Below are 23,220 nucleotides of genomic sequence, written 5' to 3'. Positions count from 1 at the left end.
GAGGCCTCCACACCTGTACGCAGTACTCAAGGTTTGGCCTGACCATTGCCTTATACAGATGGACAATCACCTCCTTTTCCCTGCTAGCAAAATTCCTATATATCATTGGCAAAACCCCATGACCTGCCCTGGCAGCCTATCTGCATTGCTCAGAAAACTTGATATCTGACTGAACAATTACTCCCTGGTCTTTTTCATTTTCTACCACCTTAAGTGTAGTACCACACAGTTGGTACTTTTCTCTCGGGTTACTTCTACCCATATGCAGTACATTGCATTTGTCAAGGTTAAACTTCAGTTGCGACTTCTTAGCCTATCTGCCCAAATTATCTAGATCCTGTTGCAGTAGCACACTGCCATTACTGTCATTAACAACCCTGCCAACCTTTGTATCATCTGCAAACTTCGACACTAAGCCTGATATACCTTCATCAATATCATTGATAAATATACAAAACAACAGTGGACCCAACACCGAACCCTGTGGGACTCCACTAATAACATTAATCCACGAAGAGCAGCACCCATTGATTACCACCCTCTGTCTTCTCCCACTTAACCATCCTTTTATCCATTGTAGCAACTTACCCTTAATACCATTCTGCTCCAATTTGTACAATAGTCATCCATGCGCAACAGTGTCAAAAGCTTTCCTGAAATCCAAATATATGATATCAAAATTATTTTTTGCATCCAGTTCCTTTGTAATCACATCATTATAACCAATCAAATTTGTCAGACAAAACTTAACAAACCCATGCTGTGTCTGAATTATTGCTGCAGTCTTGTCTAGATGATCCTGCAATACATCTTTAACCAGTGACTCCATTATTTTACCCAGAACAGAAGTTAAACTAACTGGTCTGTAATTACTCGTGTCACCCTTCGATCCCCCCTTTGTGAATTGGGGATACATTTGCACATCTCCAGTCCTTGGGAACCTTCCCTGAGTCCAAGGATACTCTCATAATTATGGCTAACGGTTTGCTTAGTTGCGTTGCTGCCTCCTTTAATATAACTGGATAGATCCCATCCACCCCAGGTGCTTTTCTTATGTTTAACTTCAACAATTTCTCCTCCACTTTCCTCTCAGTTATTACAAAATCATTAAGTACCCTGCTACAATTTGATAACCTTCTGCCATTTTCAAACCTTTATAATTCCTCATATGTGAGCCTTAGTTGCTAATGCGCCAATAAAACCCAAGAACCAACCAACCAACCTCATAGTGAATGTAGATGCAAAATACTCATTCAGTTTGTTTGCTATCTGAGCAGGATCATCAACAGTCGAACCATCGATGTCAAGTGGACCAATCAGATTCATCCCCTTCCTTTTAGAGTTTATATAAGTAAAAAAATCCTTGCTGTTTTTCTTAGCATCTTTTGCCAAGGATTTCTCGTAATCTGCCTTTGCCTACCTAACCTCCTTTGTGACCTGATTACAGACTAGCTTATATCTGCCATAGGCTTCTGAGTCGCTTGATAATTTATATGCATCCCATGCATTTTCTTCTCTGTTACGAGTCTCATTAGTTCATTTGATAACTATTTAGGCCTAAACTTTGGACAATATTTCTTAATAGGTATGAAACTTTTAGTAGCATCCACGATTAATTCCTTGAATGCTTCCCACTTAGAATTTACTGTTGGTAACTTCGTCAGTTGATTCCACTGTACAGAATGAATTTAATAACTGTCTGAGACCACTGTACTCACCTTTACGGAAGCAAAACCCTTTCCTTTACCCCTGATGGTAAGTAAATCCCACATCAGTACACTGTGATCACTGCCACCTAGTGGTTCCTTTATCTGCAAATTCTTAATACACAAATGATCACTGCTGATAACCAGATCAAGAGTATTACTCTCTCTGGTTGCCTCTCGAACATGCTGCTGCAGAAAACAATCATCCAATGAATCCACAAACCTCCCACTTAACCATCCTTTTATCCATTGTAGCAACTTACCCTTAATACCATTCTGCTCCAATTTGTACAAGTCTTCCATGTGCAACAGTGTCAAAAGCTTTCCTGAAATCCAAATATATGATATCACAATTATTTTTTGCATCCAGTTCCTTTGTAAGCACATCATAATAACCAATCAAATTTGTCACACAAGACTTTCCCTTAACAAACCCATGCTGTGTCTGAATTATTGCTGCAGTCTTGTCTAGATGATCCTGCAATACATCTTTAACCAGTGACTCTATTATTTTACCCGGAACAGAAGTTAAACTAACTGGGCTGTAATTACTCGTGTCACCCTTCGATCCCCCTTTGTGAATTGGGGATACATTTGCACATCTCCAGTCAGTGGGAACCTCCCCTGAGTCCAAGGATGCTCTCATAATTATGGCTAAGGGTTTGCTTAGTTGCTTTGCTGCCTCCTTTAATATAACTGGATAGATCCCATCCACCAATTCTTCAACAATTTCTCCTCCACTTTGCTCTCAGTTATTACAAAATCATTAAGTACCCTGCTACAATTTGATAAGTATCTGTTCTAGTTATAACAGATACTCTGCTGCCTATATTATTAAGAGTTGTTGAAGTTTTAACTTATGTAGTCCTCTTCCAGCTGGTAGCTTTCCCAATAGCATTAGCATTAGTAGAGGCATATGATGCAAGAAAGCAAGCTTATTCAGCATCAGCCAATAAAAAAAAAAAAAAAAAAAAAACAACCACTACTCCCATTTCACCCCTCAATTCGTTCGAAATACCTGTCCAGCTGAGCCTTAAATTTGTTTAGGCTATCAACTTCAACAACAAGCGATGGAAGTCTATTCCACAAACCAACTGCCCGCTGGCTAAAGGCGAATTTCCGCACATCTATCCGACATCCGTCCTTCCTCAATTTGAATTTATGCCCTCTCAGGTGATTATTCTGAGCAAGAGGAAGAATCCCATCGGCATTGAGCATGCTCAAGCCATTCAAAGCCTTGTACACCTCTATCAGATCACCTCGGCGATGCCTAGTCTCCAGGCTCTGTAATTTGCAAAACTTAAGCCTTTCTTCGTAAGAGCAACCCTTTCCATTCACTAATCTTGTTGCCCTTCTCTGTACTCGTTCCAGCAGCTCTACATCCTTCTTGAAATGAGGCCTCCAGACCTGTATACAGTACTCAAGGTGTGGCCTGACCAATGCCTTATACAAGGGAATAATCACATCCCTGTCCCTGCTAGAAAAATTCCTGTATATCATTGACAAGACACCATGAGCTACTCTTGCAGCTCGTCTGCACTGCTCAGAGAACTTCATATCTGCCTGCACAATTACCCCCAGGTCCTTTTCATTCTCTACCACTGTCAGCGTAGTACCACAGAGTTGATACGTTGATCTGGGGTTACTGTTTCCCATATGTAGTACTTTACATTTGTCAATGTTAAACTTCATTTGCCACCTCTCAGCCCATCTGCTCAACTTTTCCAGATCCTGTTGCAGCAGCATAGTATCAGTAGTGTCCTTAACAACCCTGCCAACCTTTGTATCGTCTGCAAACTTGGACATTAAGCCTGATACACCATCATCAATATCATTTATAAATACAGAAAACAACAATGGACCCAACACTGAACCCTGAGGAACTCCACTAATAACATTAGTCCACGTTGAGCAGTGTCCATTGATTACCACTCTCTGTCTTCTGCCACTCAACCATCCCTTTATCCATAGCAGCAATTTGCCTCGAATGCCACACTTCTCCAATTTGTGCAGCAGTCTTCCATGCGCAACAGTATCAAAAGCCTTTCTAAGATCCAAATATATAATATCAAAGTTATTCCCTGCATCCAGTTCTTTTGTGACTACATCATAGTATCCAATCAAATTGGTCAGACAAGACCTGCCCTTAACAAACCCATGCTGTGTCTGAGCTATAACTGAATTCTTGTCCAGATGATCCTGCAGTGCTTCTTTAACCAGTGCCTCCATTAATTTTCCTGGAACCGAAGTTAAACTAACAGGTCTATAATTACTTGTGTCAGCCTTTGATCCTCCTTTGTGAATTGGGGTTACATTTGCACATCTCCAGTCCATGGGTACCTCCCCTGAGTCCAAAGAAGCTCTCATAATTATGGCTAGAGGTTTGCTTACTTCCTTTGCTGCCTCCTTTAATATAACTGGATAGATCCCATCCACCCCGGGTGCCTTTTTTATGTTTATCCTCAACAATTTCTCCTCCACTTTCCTCTCAGTTATTAGAAAATCATCTAGCTCACTGCCAATGTTTACTTCACCTACGACATTCCCCTTCCTGAATAACTCCTCATGTGTGAATGTAGATGCAAAATACTCGTTTAGATTGTTAGCCACCTGAGCTGGATCCTCAACTGTTGAACCATCAACATCCAGTGGACCAATCTGATTCATCCCTTTCCTTCTTGAGTTTAAATAGGTAAAGAACTCTTTTCTGTTTTTCTTTGCATCCTTTGCCAAGGATTTCTCATAATCTGCCTTTGCCTGCCTAATCTCCTTTGTGACTTGGTTACAGACCAACTTATATCTATCATAGGCTTCCACGTCACCCATTAATTTGTATGTATCCCATGCATTTTTCTTCTCTGCCATATGTCTCATTAGTTCATCTGACAACCATTTAGGCCTGAACCTTGAACAATATTTCTTGGTTGGTATGTAAAGCCTGGTAGCTTCCAAGATTAGTTCCTTGAATGCTTCCCATTTTGAATTTGCTGTTGGTAACATCTTCAGTTGGTCCCACTGTATAGAATTTAAATACTGTCTCAGACCATCATAGTCGCCTTTACGAAAGCAAAAACCCTTCCCTTTACCTCTGATGGTAGTTACCTCCTTGAGTAAATCCCACTTCAGCACACTGTGATCACTGCCACCCAGTGGTTCATTTATCTGCAGATTCCTAATGCATGAAGAATCACTACTGATAATCAGATCAAGAGTATTACTCCCTCTAGTTGCCTCCCGAACATGCTGGTGTAGAAAACAATCATCCAATAAATCCACAAAAGCCTTGCTAGTGTGTGAGTGACCAACCCACAAATTCCAGTCAATATCTGGGAAATTAAAATCCCCCATTATAAGACTCTCTGATTTACTGGCCCATTCTATTTCCCTGTACAGTATCTTATTATACTCATCAGAGTCATTAGGCCTATAGCACACTCCTACTCTCAATTTTGATTTACCTATGCTTATGTCACACCAAACTGACTCAACACTGCACTGTCCAGCGATGTCAACTGGCTTCACTTCCTTGGATTTTATGTGTTTTTTAACTAATAGCATAACCCCTCCTCCCTTCCTATCCTGTCTGTCCTTTCTGTAGACGTTGTACTCCCCAAATTCCAGTTCTGCATTCCTTATATCTGTGTGACACCACGTCTCTGATATCCCAACAATATCTGCCTTTGATGTTTTGAGTAATACCTCAAATTCATTAAATTTATTTACTAAACTCCTAGCATTAGTGTACACGCAAGTATACATGCACCTGTTCCTATTCTTAGCTACCCTAACACAACCCATGTGTTTACTTGTACCGCAATGACTTCCAGCAGTCTCTGAAATATCCTGCATCTTGTTTTTCAGGCTTCTGCTCATTCCAATAGAAGCAGTGCAAGAATCTCTTTCACCTCTGCCAGTGGCTACTGTTAATCCATTAGTCTTTGTCTCCCCCCAAGCTAGCAGTTTTCCGACCCACCTAACACTGCCTCGATAGCATCAGCAAATATTCTTGCACCCTTTCTATTTAAGTGTATCCCATCCCTGTAGAAGCAATCTCTCCTGTTAACAAGTACAGTCCAGGCTGAAAAAAATTCTACCCCTTCAGCCTTGCACAATCTTTCCAGGGCCGAATTGATCGACAAGGCTCTCATCATATACTCCCTCCTATCGTGTCTGGGCAGAATTGCAGACACTTTCAAATTCAACCCTACTTCACGGCTTTTTTTCAACAGTGACCTGTACTTGTTAAGTAATTCCGCTGGTCTCCTACTCTTAATATCATTAGTGCCAACGTGTACAACTATATCACCTTTTGTGCCCTTAAAAGATGATATCTGCTCTACAACGTCATCAACCCTTGCCCCTGGCAGACATACCCTGGTCCTGTTCCACCTATCCTTTTTACAAAGCATGTTCCCCGTTTCCCTGACAATTGAGTCACCAACAACTACTAGTTCCTGTTGGACCAGCGCATTCTGCCTTGGGGGCTGCCTCTGTGTTGCAAGATGACCAAGTCCAAGCTCTGGTGTTGATGTGGGCAGCTGAGAGCTTGATGGGCCCCTCAATTTATTTCCTTCGAGGGCATCCACCCTGTCCTTCAAGGTCTCATATAGGCCCATAACAACGCCGAGTTGTCGCCTAATTTCCTTGCACTCCTTGCATCGTGCACACACAAAGACATTCCCCATGGCAGTATCATGTCCCGTACCCGATTGCTCCGCAAACATCAAGCAAACAGTGCATCTTAAAAGGCCGTGATTCAGGGGGCAACCGCCCCCCTCAGTTCTCCCCTGAGTCACAGCACTCCCATTAGCTTGAGCCTTTTGCTTTGCTGCTCTGGTCAGAGTCATGATTTCGATTTAAATGTCAATAAAATTACAATTTCAGAACAAAATTAAAACCTTAAACTTGTATCTTAACACAGTTATAACGCTATATTTATTTTTCGGTATCGAGTGTTATCTACGAGTTCCCTTTATATAACTTCCGTATCAAGTATGTATTAATTATTTGTTACGTTTGTACTCTAAGTCGTTATATGTATATAGTTAAAAGTACAATTTAATTGACAATGAAGTTTAACAAGATTAATAGATGTACTGATTAATTGACAATATTATATTATGCACTATACTATACAAAGCTAATGCTATCGAATTCCGGATATGCTGTATCGCGCTTCAGTAACGAGTGTTATCTACGAAATCCCTTTATATAACTTCTGTATCAAGTTATGTATTAATTATTTATTTTTACTAATTATTTATGTTCCGTAACCTAAGTGGTTATATGTATAGTTAAAATTACAATTTAGTTGCCAATGAAGTTAGACAAGATTAATAGATTTTACTGATTAATTTTCACGTAACAATGGCGGCCGTTTATGAACGGTAAACACGTGGATTTGATAACCTTTCCGATACTAAGTAATACCTGCAAAATCTCTATCTAAGTTATTTTAACTTTAAGTACCGTAAATAGGAATATAAAGCTACTCTAGAAATAAGTTAATATGTCAATTTAAACTAATAAAGCAGAAAATAAATCAGAAAAAACTTCTCTATTCCAAGAGCGGCAGAAAGGCACGTCCGCACAGGAAACCCTCGACCTCAGACTAATAATTCTTTGTTTTCTTTTATTCATTTATTTCTTTTATTCATATGTGTATTATTTTCCAAATGCATTTTATTATACAAAGGGTACTAGGAAAGTTTTGCAATACAGCTTTGTTTATTTAATTTTTTCAAAGTAATTTCCTCTACATTCAATACACCTCTCCATCCTCCGAAACCAATCTTTAAACCAGTTCTGCCAAGTTTCACTAGGGAGTAAAGCACACTCGTTGTCCCAAGCCCGTAGAAGGTCCTCATCACTGGAAAACCGCCTCCCTTTTAGCTTCATTTTCACATGCGGGAACAGTGCAAAGTCGCAAGGAGCAAGGTCTGGACTGTAGGGAGGGTGCTCGAGAAGTTTCAGTCCTGTCGTGGTCAAATATTCGGTGCAGGCTTTGGCGCGGTGAGCTGGAGCATTATCGTGATGGAGGTACCAGGTGTCCATTCTTGACTTTGGCCGCAGGTTCTTCATAGATCCAATGACTTTAGGCAGGCATTGTTCAGTATACCACTTAGCTGTGACTGTCTTCTGCGTGTCCAAAACGACACGTTCCACAATTCCACTCGATTTGAAAAATACAGCTATCATTTTCTTCTTTACAGATCGGGATTTTCTGACAATTACGGGTGTGTTGTCATCATCAAAGACCCAAACTTTGTTTTGAGCCTTGGTCGGCAGATCGTAATAGTACAGCCAAATCTCGTCACCTGTCACGATGTTGTTCAAATACCGAGATTGTCCCTTATCAAACTTTTTGAACATCTCCCGGCACCAAGTCACACGTCGTGTCATCTGCTCTTCAGTGAGTTGATGCGGCACCCAGAGAGAACAAAGTTTCTTCACGTGCAAATGATCTTGCAGAATCGAACGAATTGCTGGTGCATTTAGGCCCAAAGTATCCTCTATCTGTTGGTAGGTCACTCGCCTGTTTTCGTCAAGCATTTTCCTCACAGCAGTAACGTTTTCCTCCATAACTGACGTTCGTGGCCTTCCCGGCCTCTCAGAATCCTCCAGAGTGAAATTTTCCCTTTGGAATTCTCTATACCACCTGAATATCGTTGTACAATGTGGACAATCATCATCTAGTGCAAGAGTCATTTCTTCTAAGCACTGGTCTATGGTTAAACCACGCACGAAATTATACCGCAAAACTGTCCTTATCTCATTTCGTGACCACGATGCCATCGCAAGCACTTTACACTCTCACTACTAATGAATAACTGAGCCCATCGACTTGGCGCGGCGGCTACTATGCACGTATGAACATGTCTCAACATGCAGCAACAAGCAGCTTCCTGTGATTCATTGTTGCGTCATATTGCAAAACTTTCCTAGTACCCTTTGTATAAACATTATAGATTACATCTGTTATATATCCATGAATTTTGTGAGGGTTTCAGAGATATGAATAGTTTATAGTTTAACAGTTATGCATGTTTTATTTTGTAAAAAAGATCTTATAAATTCATAGATAAATACATTATCAGAATACATGTAAATTTGTATACATGGTAATTTGTTTAACTACTTTGTACACGAAAAGATATTTTGGTTTCCATGAAGGGAGCATTTGAAATGAATACATAGAGAATAATGCTTGCTGGAGGGGGAGAAGAGTGGGCTCAAAATGATTGGGAACCAATCTTGAGTCAGTAAATCAATAGTTTTATGATAGTTCAGTTAAAACTGGTCAATTCTGACCAGTTTTTAGTGTTATCAACTACTAAACAAAATCATCAGTTAGAAGAACTAGTCTTATGTATAAGTAAATTAGCATGGCACACGTAATAATTATTAAATTACATAATTTCATAAAAATCCTTTAATGCAGGTTGACAATGAATTAACAGTTGCTCTACAAGAAAAAGAAGAGTTAGCCAACAAAGAAAAAAAGTACGAAACCCATATCCTACAATTGGAAGAAAGCTGTGGTCGGTTATTACAGGAAGCAGAAATGTGGAATGAAAGGTAAACTTATAATTGCATTACTTTAACTCAATGGAAATACTGTGATAAAGACAGCGAAGCCGACAAAGAGTGAATTCAAAAACTGAATCATATGTTATAGAAGGAAATATTCTGATATATTGGTACATGTGAATATTAATTGAATGTTAATTATAATTAGATATTTTTTTAGTTTATTTTAAAATGCAAGCACTAATCAGATGTATAATTTGACTGATATTAATGAACAATCAGATTGTATCTTTTAGTATTAGTAGTGGCAAATGATTCAAGAAAGTAGGTTTATACAGCATCAGCAAAAAAAAAAAAAAAAAAACCACTTCTCATATCACCTGTCCATTCCCTCTTAGAATTTGTCTAGTTTTTTCTTAAAATCATTCAAACTACCCATTTCCTCAGCACCAGATAGAAATTCATTCCAACAACCAACTACATGTTGGCTGAAAGAAAATTTCCAAACACCTATCCTGCAACTGCCCTTCCTGAATTTCAGTTCATGTATGTTAAGTGATCAAGAGGAATGATTCCATCAGATCCCCCTGCAGGTGCCTGGTTTTCAAATGTAGCAATTTGTAGACCTGAAGTCTCTTGGTAAGAGTACCCCTTTTTTTCCCTCACTAATCTCGTTGCTTTTCTTTGCACCCATTCCAACAGATCCACATACTTCCTAAAATATAAAAACATCTCCTTACACTTGCTGGCAAAATTCTTCCATATCATTGACAAAACCTCATGAGCTGTTTTAGGAGTCTGTCTACACCTCTCAGAGAACTTCATATGTAACTGCACAATTAGCACCAGGTCTTTTTCATTCTCCACTACTGTGAGTGAAGTATGACATAGTTGGTATGTTATTACTGCTACCCATATACAGTAATCCTGGAATTACTGCATACAGGTTGCATTTGTTTATGTTGAATTTCATTTCAGTGTTAAATTTTCATTGCCACTTCTCAGCCCACCTCCCTAATTTTTAATCTTATCATCTGCAAACTTGAACATTAGGCCTCATCAGTATCATTAATATATTTCGAAAACGACATTGGACCTAGCACTCCACTTACAATAATGGTTCAAGAAGAGCAGTGCCCATTGATGACCACTCTGTTATCCCACTCAGCCATCCATTTATCCATAGAAGCAGTGCTTTTTTTTGTAAGAAAATAGGTACCAGTACTCATTCTTTGCCATCAGGAAAAATTTTAAATTAAAAGGGTATGAAAAGTACTCTAAAATTTTTTTTTTTCCTGATGCTGTTACTTTAGTAGTAATGTTTTTAGAATAAGAGCAACAGATTAAGTATATTAACACAGTTTATTAAGCATAAATTTATTATTCAAGTATATAAAAAAATAAGTAAAAAATAATAACATAAGTAAAAATAATTTCATAATAAAAAACTCCTCTGACCGTTTGGTAGTCCCGGAGTATAAAGGGGTCGGCAACCTTTTTTGAGTGAAGAGCCATTTTTGATCTAATTAAAAACGAGATAATCCGAAGAGCCTCAGCTCAAGCTGGGAGGAGGAGGGGAAGGCAAGAGTTTTTTTAAGAAATGGAATAGAGTGGGAAAGTGTTTATTAAAAAAAATATATATTTTGAAATATTATTTATTAATACTGAAAAAACGTAACAAACATTCAATTAGGTACAAATTAATGTGACTTTTGCTGATGAACTTCTTGAGCAAGCGTCTCTCAGCATCATTCAAGTATGTTGTAATTAAACATGCTCGCATCGTTCATGCGACGGTTTCTTGATTTATTTTTAATATAGTTCATGTTCAAAAATATTTGCTCGCAGAAATACGTCGAACCAAAAACTGAGAGAAGTCAAAACGCAAATATTTTTTAAATTTATATATTGGTCCAGTAAGCTACACCATGCATCGAACACAATTTGGTCTGCATTTTAAACTCATCTTTCGCTGTCGATTTGTGTAGAATTGCAAGGGCAGCCTTTTGCCTCTCCAAATCCTCAATTTCAGTTTTAAGGCATTTTAGCCTTGCCTCCACGTCTTTGATTTTCAAGTCCTTTAACTCCATTTCAAATTGTGCTTTATATGAGCTGTAAAGTTAAAGAATCGCAGTTACGTGTTAAAAGAGCTGCATGCGGCTCGCGCGTCACAGGTTGCCGACCCCTGTCCTATGCCGACTTCTTTTCTTCCTCTTTGTGTGTCGGTTGCTGAATGACGTTTCAGAAGCAGCCACGAATCGACATATTTTGATGGATCGAAGCCGGTCAGCGGTATGCCTACAATTTTAAGAAACTGTTTTGTCATCAACGAAGCACTGATTGGGCTGGCGATCAGATTCATTTGTGAAAACCCTCGTTCACATTCACTCGATGAAATTGGTATCGTACTCAGAGCGTTCAATGCTTCTGAAACCTTATCAATTAGGTATCCACAAATTGCATCTCTTTCATTTAACTGTAACCTAATTTGACAATTTTCTAATTTCACTTTCACCAAATGCCAACAATTCATGTTTAGAAGGATTAATACCTTCGTTGGCCTCATTTTCTGTCTCTCGTCATCAGTATTGTCACTAGTTCTTAAATTTGAATTTTTTTTCTTTTCTTTTTTTTTTTTTTTTTTTTTTTTTTGAAACTGTCCAAAATGTGTCATTCGGACATTCAGGTACTGTGACCATGTAAACAGAGATAGGGAAAATTTACGGTACGGAAAAATGTGGATAACGTACTTCCACCAAACAACAGATGATTATTTGTCGAGGTAAAAGAAAATCACTTTTCTAATTCTCAGACGGAGAGCTTACAGTTGATTCACAAAGGTATCCAACCTATGGCCAGCGAGGAAAGTGAACTAAAACAGCATTTTAAATTTTGTTAATTATCAAAAAAATTCTCATTAAATACTTTTTCAGTAAATGTAATTGTGTATTGTACTTAATAAAAGTTTCGAATATTTTCAATTTTACTTTTACATACAAGATATGGAAAATGTAACACACTAAAGAAATCTTAACTTTGAATTTTTTTGAATATGGCCCCTGTATGGGAAAAGTTTGGACACTGCAGTAGTAGAAGATGGGCCAGAGCCCATTGGGAATACACCTTGATCTGCTCACTCTTGACTAGTGCAACTCCTCCGTATGTGGGACAGGTGGTCGGAGAGGTTTTACCAGGTACCACTAAGTTGTATAATGCTTTAGTTCTCTTAATTCGTGCAGCAGGACTAATTGCCTGAAGGCCAGAAATGCGAACAGTGCGTACCAAGTTAATTCTCTCCTAATCCGTTCGCTATATAAAAATTTTTTTCGCTCAGTGGAAACTATTTTAAATGTAACTTCCAGGGGGAATTCAAAGTAATTCGCTATAAAAGGACTTCATTAAACAGAGGCCCGACTGAGTAATTTAGAATTATAAAAATGGTTATACAGTTTTATATAGAAAATATCTTAACAATAGACACTAAAAAATGCAAATTTAGTTAAATGATTTTAAGCTTATTTGAACAGTAGGGAAAAGTTGAAAAAAATTTAAGAAATATTACAAATTTCGAAGTGCACTGCATCCAAATTTCACACGTCACTGTTTAATGAAGGTGCCGGTACGCCGTACCATTGCGTACCGTCCCAAAAAAAGCACTGCATAGAAGTTACTCGCCCTTAATGCCACACTGCCCATTTGTACAGCAGTCTTTTTTCTGCCATACAGTATCAAAAGCTTTTCTGAAATCTAAGTATATGATGTCACAAATATTTTTTGCATCCAGTTTTTTTTGTTACTACATCATATTATCAATCAGATTGGTCAGACAAAATCACCCCTTAACAAAATACATGCTGTGACTGCATTCCTGTCTAGATAGTCGTGCATGACTTCTTTAACTAGTGAGTCCATTATTTTCCTTGGAACAGAAGTTAAGCTAACGGGTCTGTACTTACTGATATCACCCTTTAATTCCCATATGTGAACTGAGGATATATTTGCACATCTCCAGTCCATAGGGCCTCCCCAAATCTGAATCCAAAGTTGATCTCATAATTATAGCTAAAGGTTTGCTTATCTCATTTGTTGTTTCCTTTAATATAGTTGGATAGATGCCATCCGCCCCAGGTACCTCTTTTATGTTTATCTTCAACAGTTTCTCTTTCACCTTCTCACTTATCACATTAGCTTCCTATTAAGAGTTTGATGAACATCTGACATCCCCTTCCCTAAAGAATTCTTCATGTTTAAATGTAGATGCAAAATACTTATTCAGTTTGTCAGCAACATGAGTAGGATTATCAATAGTTAGACCATCAACATCAAGTGGAACAATTTGATTCAACCCCTTCCTTCTGCTGTTAACATAAGCAAAGAAATCTGTGCTGCCTTTCTTTACATTCTTTGCTAGAGACCTCTCATAATTTGCCTTAGCTTGCCCAACATTTATTTCCCATAGTGTATTTGATCCCAAGAAATATCTCATTCTATTATAGTCCCCTCTCTTGAATTTGAATCTCTTGCCTTTACCTTAGACTATGTAGCTTTCTTTGTCAGTAAATCAGTCCTGCTGATCAGTAAAATATAAAAAAGTTTATCTGGTTAGCAAGGCTTACAAAGCATAACCTGATTGACATACATCTGATTATTTGCCTTACATATGGGCCAGATAGAATATGTTATGCCCACCTCCAGTTGGCATTGCAGATAATGTGACACAGTCCCAGGACTTTGTGTCAAGAAATGATTTTGTACTCTTGAGTTGTGTTGGCATCATAATTGTGATTGTCACTGAGTGCAATCTTGACAGATCCTCTGAGAGGGGTAGTTCCTGTGTTGGATGAGTTATGTGGCTAATGTGCTGTAGGTCTCCCTTCTGATGATTGTAGAAGCAACTGTCCACCAGAAAAGAGGGCAGTTTTTCCTCTTGTGATTCTCCTCATGATTTCCAACAAACACTGTTGTTATTGCTGATTGGAGGTGATCAGTCATGAGTTGGATGAGATGTTTGGCTAATGTGCTGTAGGTCTCTCTTCTGATGATTGTTGAAGCAATTGCCCACCTGTGGAGGGGGTTTCCTCTTGTGGTGATTCTCTTCATGATTTCCAACAAACACTGTTGCTATTGCTGATTGGAGGTGATTAGGCATTTCTTTCTGTAACTTTTAATCTGGCTTGTGGATAAAGTTGAATTAGGCTGGTTTCCTATAATTTAAAACAACATGAGCCATTCAGAAGAAATAGTCATTCTGCTAATGTTCCACTTGATGGTTTTTTGTAATTTTTTTTGTATCTGGAAGACTTCCCTCCCTCAATGGTATCATCACCTTGTTGTGGTGAGGGAGTTTGCATGCTCTGACAACCCTGGGAGCTATGCCAGCAATAGCCTACAGTAGCAGACAAAAAAACTGCATCACTTGTAAATTTTGCAAATAATGCATTTTGCACTGATATGGGTTGCAGAAATGTTCAAAATGCATTTGTTAGATGGGATATATGTTTCTGTGAATGAAATCCAATAAGATTCCACCTAATATACCTAATTGCCATAAATATCTTCCCAAAGGGTTAAATGCATAATTAACGGAAATATGAGAAATCATGCAAATGGCAATCATGACAACCAAACGTACATTTTATTGCATTTACGTGTACAAACTGATATGACAAGTTAACATAATAGTATTATGTATTGTAAATCAACAAAATATGTCCTCAATATTTTGTTGTTCCTCCTCAAGCTGCAATTACAGCTTTGCAATGATCTGGCATAGTGATAATAAATTTCTGGATATGTGGTTTCCCAATTTCATGGTACCACACCCTTCCTGCAGCTGAATCTTACTTGTTGGCCTCTTATGAGCAATTTTAGACATTATGTACCAGCAATTTTCAATAGGGTTCAAATGTGGATTGTTGCCTGGCCAGTCCAACACTGTAATATCAGCCACCTTAAGGGAGAAAAATGAGAGAAAACATTGGTGTAAGTATGTTTTAACCCTTGTAAGATAAGAAGACAAACTCATCATTAAATCTAAATAGCATAAAACATACCAATTTTGCTGTGTGGCAAGGTGCTGAATCCTGTTGAAAAATGCAGTTTTGGACGTTCGTGTGGTGATCTCTAATAACAGGTTTCAGGCACTCCTCCAAGATAGCAGTGTAGGTTTCTGCCTTCACCATTCTGTTAATAAACTTAATTCGCCCCACCCCCTTGCTTGTTGTGCATCCCCAGACCATCTGACCGGCATGGAACTTTACAGTGGGTGTTATGCAGTCAGGATGGTATGCTTCCAATTTTCATCTTCTGACATATCGCTTCTCATCTGAGCCATGCAGGTTGAATTTCGATTTGTCAGAAAAGATGACAATGTCCCATTGCTCTTTTGTCTATGAAACATGCGTTTTAGCCCAAGCAAGTCACTTCTTCCTCATTTGTTGGGTCAACGAAGGCTTCTTCTTGGGCTGATAGGCATGCAGGCCACATTCTGAAAGCCGTCTTTGGATAATTTTTAAAGTGGTGCAGTTTTTTGTCTGCCACTGTAGCTATCAGAAGGGACATCCAAGCTGGACAGGTCCTTGTGGATAGGGGCCAGACCAAGAGGGATACCTAGGCGAAGGAAAACTCTGATACAAACCATAGGATGGGCAGCAGCACTCACTGTTACCAACCTGAGGTGGTTAATATTAAAATTAACTAGACTCAAGACTGGAAATCTGAAGACTTAGACAAGCTTATGGATACAGCACTGTGATGTGGAAAACAAGGGGAAACTACCATATTAATCATCACAAGAATACAACATGACCAGCCAAACAACAAAAATGGCCCTAAGTCCCGGGCAGGCTTTAGTATTAGTATTAGTAATGGCCGCATGGTGCAAGAAAGCCTATGGCTTATGCTACACCAGCCAAAAAAAAAAAAAAAAAACCGAACAAAACAATGATAAAAAAAAATAATAATAAATAAATAATAATAATTAATAAAAAAAAGGAAATTAAACCTATCATCCTATGCGCTTCCCTGATCCAAAGGTACTATCCAGATGACCTTTGAATTTCCCCAAACTATCAGCCTCTATCATCCATGTAGGCAACTTATTCCAGTAATTTATAACTCACTGGCTAAAATAAAACTTCCTGCAGTCCAATCTAAACATTTCCCCCTGTAACTTGAATTTATGTCCCCTAGTTCAAGCATCATTTATAATCTTGAAAATTTCGTCCTCATTCATTTTACTAATGCCTCTCAGAGCCTTAAACACGTCAATCAAATCTCCTCTAAGGTGTCTAGTTTCCAAACTCTGCAACCTACGTATTCAAAGTCTTTCTTCATAAGGACGCCCTTTTGCCGATCTCACCAGGCGAGTGACCCGTCTTTGCACACTTTCAAGAAGCTCGATATCTTTCTTTCTTTAGGTGCGGTCTCCATACTTGAACACAGTATTCCAAGTGTGGTCTAACAAAAGCCTTATATAATGGGATTTATATAAGGCTTTTGTTAGACTTTAAATGGGCAGAGGGTGTGAAGAATCCCCCAGTTTATTTCCTCAAGAGATATGCCAGATGCTTACAGAACTGAATTCAAAAACAAAGATCAGCCACTTAAAATTGCAACATCTAATGTCAGAAGTTTGTATCAAATTGGGAAATTAGAAAATGTTGCAAAAGAACTTGATGACATGAACATAGATATCCTGGGTTTCGGGGAGGTGTGATGGCCAGAACAAAGCAAAATGAGTACAGTGAAAGGCCACAAACTCATATACTCCAGCACAGAGGAGTGGGAATTCTTATCTGGAATGAAAAGATCAGATTCCTAAATGGATACTGGGCTTTTTCAGACAGGATAGTATTAGCCCAGTTTAATACTCTTCCGATGCCACTTAACATCATACAGGTTTATGCACCAACATCATCATACGCTGATGAAGAATACCAAGATTTCCTAGAAGACCTCAAGTACATCCTAAACTGGGCCAAAGCAAAGGAATCAATGTAGTTATGGGAGATTTCAACACCAAAGTGGAAACAGGCAGGGTTGGCAACACTGTTGGCCTTTTCAGACTGGGAACAAGAAATGAAAGAGGAGATGCACTGGTTGACTTCTGCCAAGAGCATGAAATGGTCATTATGAACACCTGGTTCAAGCTACCACCACGAAGATTATACACATGGAAGGCCTCCAATGATGCCCAATCAAAGATTAATCAAAATCAGATAGACTACATCATTACCAACCAAAGAATCCGAAACATCATTAAAAGCTTCAAAACCTAAACTGGAGTTGATATTGCCCAGTAACAGGGAAGCTGGTTATAAAATTAAAGACAATCAAGAGTAAGGAACTAAAGAAAGGCTGGAGCAAAGAAAAACTTAGCCAGCCTGCATATGGGAGACATTTCACAAGTACAACAGATGAGTGAATTGAGGATACTAGTTTCAATCTATTAGATAGAATGTGATCCAGAATCTGAGTGGACTTTGTTCAAGAAGATAATGACAGATGCTGCAAGTGCAATTTTTCGATGGGCCAAAAGGAAAGCTAAATAGCAATGGATGACAAGTGAGATACTAGATCTAATGGAGCGCAGGAAAAGGGGCAGGAAGTTTGATTAAAATGGAAATAAGGAAGACAAGACAGACATGGATGGAGGAGAGATGTAAAAGGATTGAATATCTGCAAAATGAGCATAAGGAATATCTAGTCCACAAAGAAGTGAAGGAACTATGCAAAATCAGGAAAGACCGTGCAAGAGGCCACATTCTGGATAAAAACATCAGGGCAATTGTGGGTAAGCAACAGAAAAAGGATAGATGGCAAGAATATCTGAGGGAACTGTACTGCAAAGATGACAGACAACTAGGAAATGACAACATCCAAACAGAAAGCGAACATCAAGACTTTCTGATGGAAGAACTAGAGTAAACGATTAAGTCAGTGAACAATAACAAAGCAATTGGCATTGATAACATCCCAGCTGAAATGCTCAAATACCTCAGAATAAGAGGAAAACAATAGCCCCTTAATATTTTCAATAATATCCTCAATGGTGGGAAACTACCCCTTGACTTTCTGAGATCCATCTTTATTCCCATACCAAAAAAGGCAAGAGCAGCAAATGTGCAGACCACTGCATAATAAGCCTCATAAACCACTCCATGAAAGTCCTCTTGAAGATGATTCTACGCAGAATTGAAGGCAAGATTCAAGAACAAATCGGAAAAGACCAGATGGATTTTAAAAAGGGGATTAGCACAAGAGAAGCAACATTTGCTCTGAATATACTGGCAGAAAGGGCAATTGAAAAACCAGCAGAACCTATTTGTCTGCTTCATTGACTTTAACAAAGCATTCGATTGCTTGAAATATGATATCCTCTTCTAGCTCTTGAACAATCTAAACATCAATCCCAAGGAACTAAGGATACTACGGTTGCTATACTTTGAGCAAGAAGTAACAATCACTGTAGAGGGAGAAAACACAGACTGGGTACAAATCCAGAAAGGAGTGTGGCAAGAATGTGTGTTATCTCCTATGCTGTACAATCTCTATGCTGAAACCATTATAGATCTAATACAAGATTCTAAAAAGGAATTACTGCTAATGGTTCAGTTATCAGTAACCTGGGATACACAGATGATACTGCCCTCATTGCAACATCAGAGGAAAAACTACAAACATTCCTCAACAAAGTGGTAAACAGCCAGTGAACAGATAGGCTTAACAATTAATGCCAAAAAAACCAAAACTATGATCATAAGCAAAAACACCTTGCCTGGAATCAAAATACGCTGTGTCAACTCCCCCATCAAACAAGTGAGTAGCTTTAAATATCTAGGGAAGATATTTACAAATAATAATGACCAAGGCACAGAAATTAGAAGCAGAATTGTTATGGCCAAAGAGGTCCTTAAGAGGGCAAGGACCACAAGGACACTACTAATTACAATTGCAAAAAGAAAGACTGCCTCAGGCATATTATAAGAGCACAATTGAGCCCACAATATGACCTGCAGAGATTCACAGGTGCCTACTCTCCAAATGCTGCAATTTGCAGAATTTAACTCTCTCTCTCTTTCTCTCTTGGTAAGACCACCCTTTTGGTCACCTCACTAATCTTGCCGTTCTCTGTACTTGTTCCAGCAGCTTTACATCCTTCCTAAAATGAGACCTCCAGATCTGTATGCAGTACTCAAGGTGTGCCTTGACCATTGCCTTATACAAAGGGATAATCACCTCCTTATGCCTGCTAGCAAAGTTCCTGTATATCATTGACAAGACCCCATAAGCTGCTCTGGCAGTCTGTCTGCACTGCTCTGAAAACTTCATATCTTATGGCACAATCCCCGGGTCTTTTTCATTCTCCACTACCCTGAGTGTAGTACCACACAGTTAGTATATTACTCTGAAGTTACTGCTACCCATATGCAGTACTTTGCATTTGTCGATGTTAAACTTCATTTTGCCACCTCTCAACCCATCTGCCATAGATTACCACTCTCTGTCTTCTCCCACTCATCCATCCCTTTATCCATAGCAGAAAATTGCCCTTAATGTCATAGTGCTCCAATTTGTATATTGACCTTCTGTGTGCAACAATAACAAAAGCTTTCCTGAAACCCATGTATATAATATCAAAATTATTTTTTGCATCCACTTCCTTTGTGACCACATCATAGTATCCAATCAAATTGGCCAAGCAAGAATTCACCTTAACAAACCCATGCTGTGTCTGAACTGTAACTGCAGTCTTGTCTAGATGATCCTGCATTTAAACAGTGACTCCATTACTTTCCCCGGAACAGAAATTAAACTAACATATATTTAATTACTCGTGTCACACTTTGATTCCTCTTTGTGAATTGGGGGTATATTTGAATTTGTCCAGTCCGTGGGGACCTCCTCTGAATCCAGGGTTTGCTTACTTCCTTTGCTGCCTCCCTTAATATAACTGGATAGATCCCATCCACCCCAGGTGCAGTTCTTACATTTAATTTCAACAATTTCTCCTCCAGTTTGCTCTCAGTTATATATGGTTTCACTGTATAGAATGTAAAAACTTTGAGACCACCATAGTCGCATTTTACGAAAGCAAAAACTTTTCCCATTACCCTTCTAGTTACATCTTTAAGTAAATCCCACATCAGTACACTGTGATCACTGTTACCTAGTGGTTCTGCAGATTCTTAATGCATGAATAATCACTACTGATAATCAGATCAAGAGTATTATTCCCTCTGGTTGCCTCCACCACATGCTGCTGTAGAAAACAGTCATCCAGTAAATGCACAATAGTCTTTGATAGTGTGCAAGTGACCAACCCACAAGTTCCAGTCAATATCTGGGAAGTTAAAATCCTCCATTATAAGACATTCTGATTTACTTGCCCACTCTATTTCTCTGTACAGTTGTCCATTGTACTCATCAGAGTCATTAGGCCTATAACACACTCCTCTTATTTTTGCTTTCCCAAGCTCATGACCGACCCATTGCCCTTCTGCCGGTTATGGGCAAAGCAGTGGAGAAAGTCATGGAGAACAGGATATGACAAAGCTACCAGGACTCGTAACCAGTATGGATTCACAGAGGGAAGGAGTGTGGATGACGCAATTGCTGTCGTTAACACAAGAACCACAATGGAAAGCAAATACCTCCTTGGCCTCTTTGTGGAGTTCAAAGGGACATTTGACACTTTGTGGTGGCAGAGAGAGCATCCTGGAGAGATCTTGGGAGGCTGGGGCATACGAAACCCTCTATAAAATGATAAGCAGCTACTTTGAGGATAAAGAGATTATAGTACAAACAAAATACAGGAAGATAATCTGCAAAGTCTTGGGGGGGGGGTGTCTTTGTGGATCCATACTGGGCCTGACATTCTTGAATATGATTTTTAACAGCTGGCTGGCCAGGGAGTATCCAGACTTTAAATTCATTACATATGTTGATGATTTGGCAATATTAATTAAAGGAAACTCTATGCACAACTTGGAAATGAAGACAAATCAGGTACTACGAGACCTTGCTATCTGGATGCAAAACCACAAACTAACAGTATCAACCAAGAAAACAATTCAGATACTACTAAAAGGCTCACTAGACAGAAATAGATCTCCCCTCATAAAATATAACGAAGAAAAAATAAAATCAGCAAACAACTGCAATTACCTTGGTGTCATTATGAATTACAAACTCTCCTTTGCTCGTCACGCCGTGCATCTCAAAGAGAAAATTAAAAAGTACTCAGGACTAATTGTCAGAATAGCAAAGAAGGAATGAGGTGTAAAACCTAGAACCCTGAATCTATACTATCATGCAGTCTTTCTACACATAATGACTATACTTCTGGGGCATGTGGAGTGGGGGGGCTGACAAGTATACTGTCATCAAACAGCTTAACCAGGCACAAAGACCATACTGCTAGTAATATTAAGAGACTGCAGGATGGTATCTAACCTGGCTGTGCAGGTCCTAAAAGGACCGGCAGAATTACTTAAAAAGTACAGGTCACTGTTGAAAAAAAGCCGTGAATTAGGGTTGAATTTGAAAGTGTCTGCAATTCTGCCCAGACACGATAGGAGGGAGTATATGATGAGAGCCTTGTCGATCATTTCGGCCCTGGAAAGATTGTGCAAGGCTCAAGGGGTAGAATTTTTTTCAGCCTGGTCTGTACTTGTTAACAGAAGAGACTGCTTCTACAGGGATGGGATATACTTAAATATAAAGGGTGCAAGAATATTTATTGATGCTATCGAGGCAGTGTTAGGTGGGTTGGGAAACTGCTAGCTTAGGGGGATACAAGGACTAATAGATTAACAGTAGCCACTGGCAGAGGTGAAAGTGATTCTTGCACTGCTTCTATTAGAATGAGCAGCAGCCTGGAAAACAAGATTCAGGATATTTCAGAGACTGCTGGAAGTCATTGCGGTTTCAAGTAAACACATGGATTGTGTTAGGGTAGCTAAGAATAGAAACAGGTGCATGTATACTTGTGTGTACACCAATGCTAGGAGTTGGGTAAATAAATTTGATGAATTGGAGGTATTGCTCAAAGCATCAAAGGCGGATATTGTTGGGATATCAGAGACTTGGTGTCACACAGATATAAGGAATGCAGAACTGGAATTTGGGGAGTACAACGTCTACAGAAAGGATAGGCAGGATAGTAAGGGAGGAGGGGTTATGCTATTAGTTAAGAAACACATAAAATCCAAGGAAGTGAAGCCAGTCAACATCGCTGGACAGTGCAGTGTCGAGTCAGTTTGGTGTGACATAAGCATTGGGAGATCAAAATTGAGAGTAGCAGTGTGCTATAGGCCTAATGACTCTGATGAGTATAATAAGAAACTGTACAGCGAAACAGAGTGGGCCAGTACATCAGAGAGTCTTATAATGGGGGATTTTAATTTTCCAGATATTGACTGGAATTTGTGGGTTGGTCACTCACACACTAGCAAGGCTTTTGTGGATTTATTGGATGATTGTTTTCTACATCAGCATGTTCGGGAGTAATAACTAGAGGGAGTAATACTCTTGATTTGATTATCAGTAGTGATTCTTCATGCATTAAGAATCTGCAGATAAAGGAACCACTAGGTGGCAGTGATCACAGTGTGCTGAAGTGGGATTTACTCAAAGAGGTAACTACCATCGGGGGTAAAGGGAAGGGTTATTGCTTTCGTAAAGGCGACTACGATGGTCTAAGACAGTATTTAAATTCTATACAGTGGGACCAACTGATGATGTTACCAACAGCAAATTCAAAATGAGAAGCATTCAAAGAACTTATCTCGGAAGCTACTAGGCTTTACATACCAACTAAGAAATATTGTTCAAGATTTAGGCCTAAATGGATGTCAGATGAACTAATGAGACATGTGGCAGAGAAGAAAATGCATGGGATACATATAAATTAACACGTGACACAAAAGCCTATGATAGATACAAGTTGATCTGTAACCAAGTTACAAAGGAGGCTAGGCAG

At 39.0% G+C, this 23,220-nt stretch overlaps 1 protein-coding gene across 2 annotated transcripts in view; it reads left to right on the top strand.

Annotated features, from left to right (window-relative positions):
* The window catches only part of Tango1 (transport and golgi organization 1), a 528,108-nt gene that overhangs the window by 248,331 nt on the left and 256,557 nt on the right, over window positions 1-23,220 (top strand). For both annotated transcript variants that reach the window (XM_090376510.1, XM_090376509.1), the window contains exon 12: window positions 9,148-9,284. In XM_090376510.1, coding sequence (XP_090232636.1) covers window positions 9,148-9,284 — 137 coding nt within the window. The remainder of the gene's footprint in view (window positions 1-9,147; window positions 9,285-23,220) is intronic.

This window comes from Mastigoproctus giganteus, chromosome 6 (genome assembly GCF_048544385.1).
Source record: "Mastigoproctus giganteus isolate SK-2022 chromosome 6, ASM4854438v1, whole genome shotgun sequence".
NCBI lineage: Eukaryota > Metazoa > Arthropoda > Arachnida > Uropygi > Thelyphonidae > Mastigoproctus > Mastigoproctus giganteus.
Note: the sequence above shows the minus strand (reverse complement) of the source record. Positions and strands in the feature narration are given on the sequence as shown.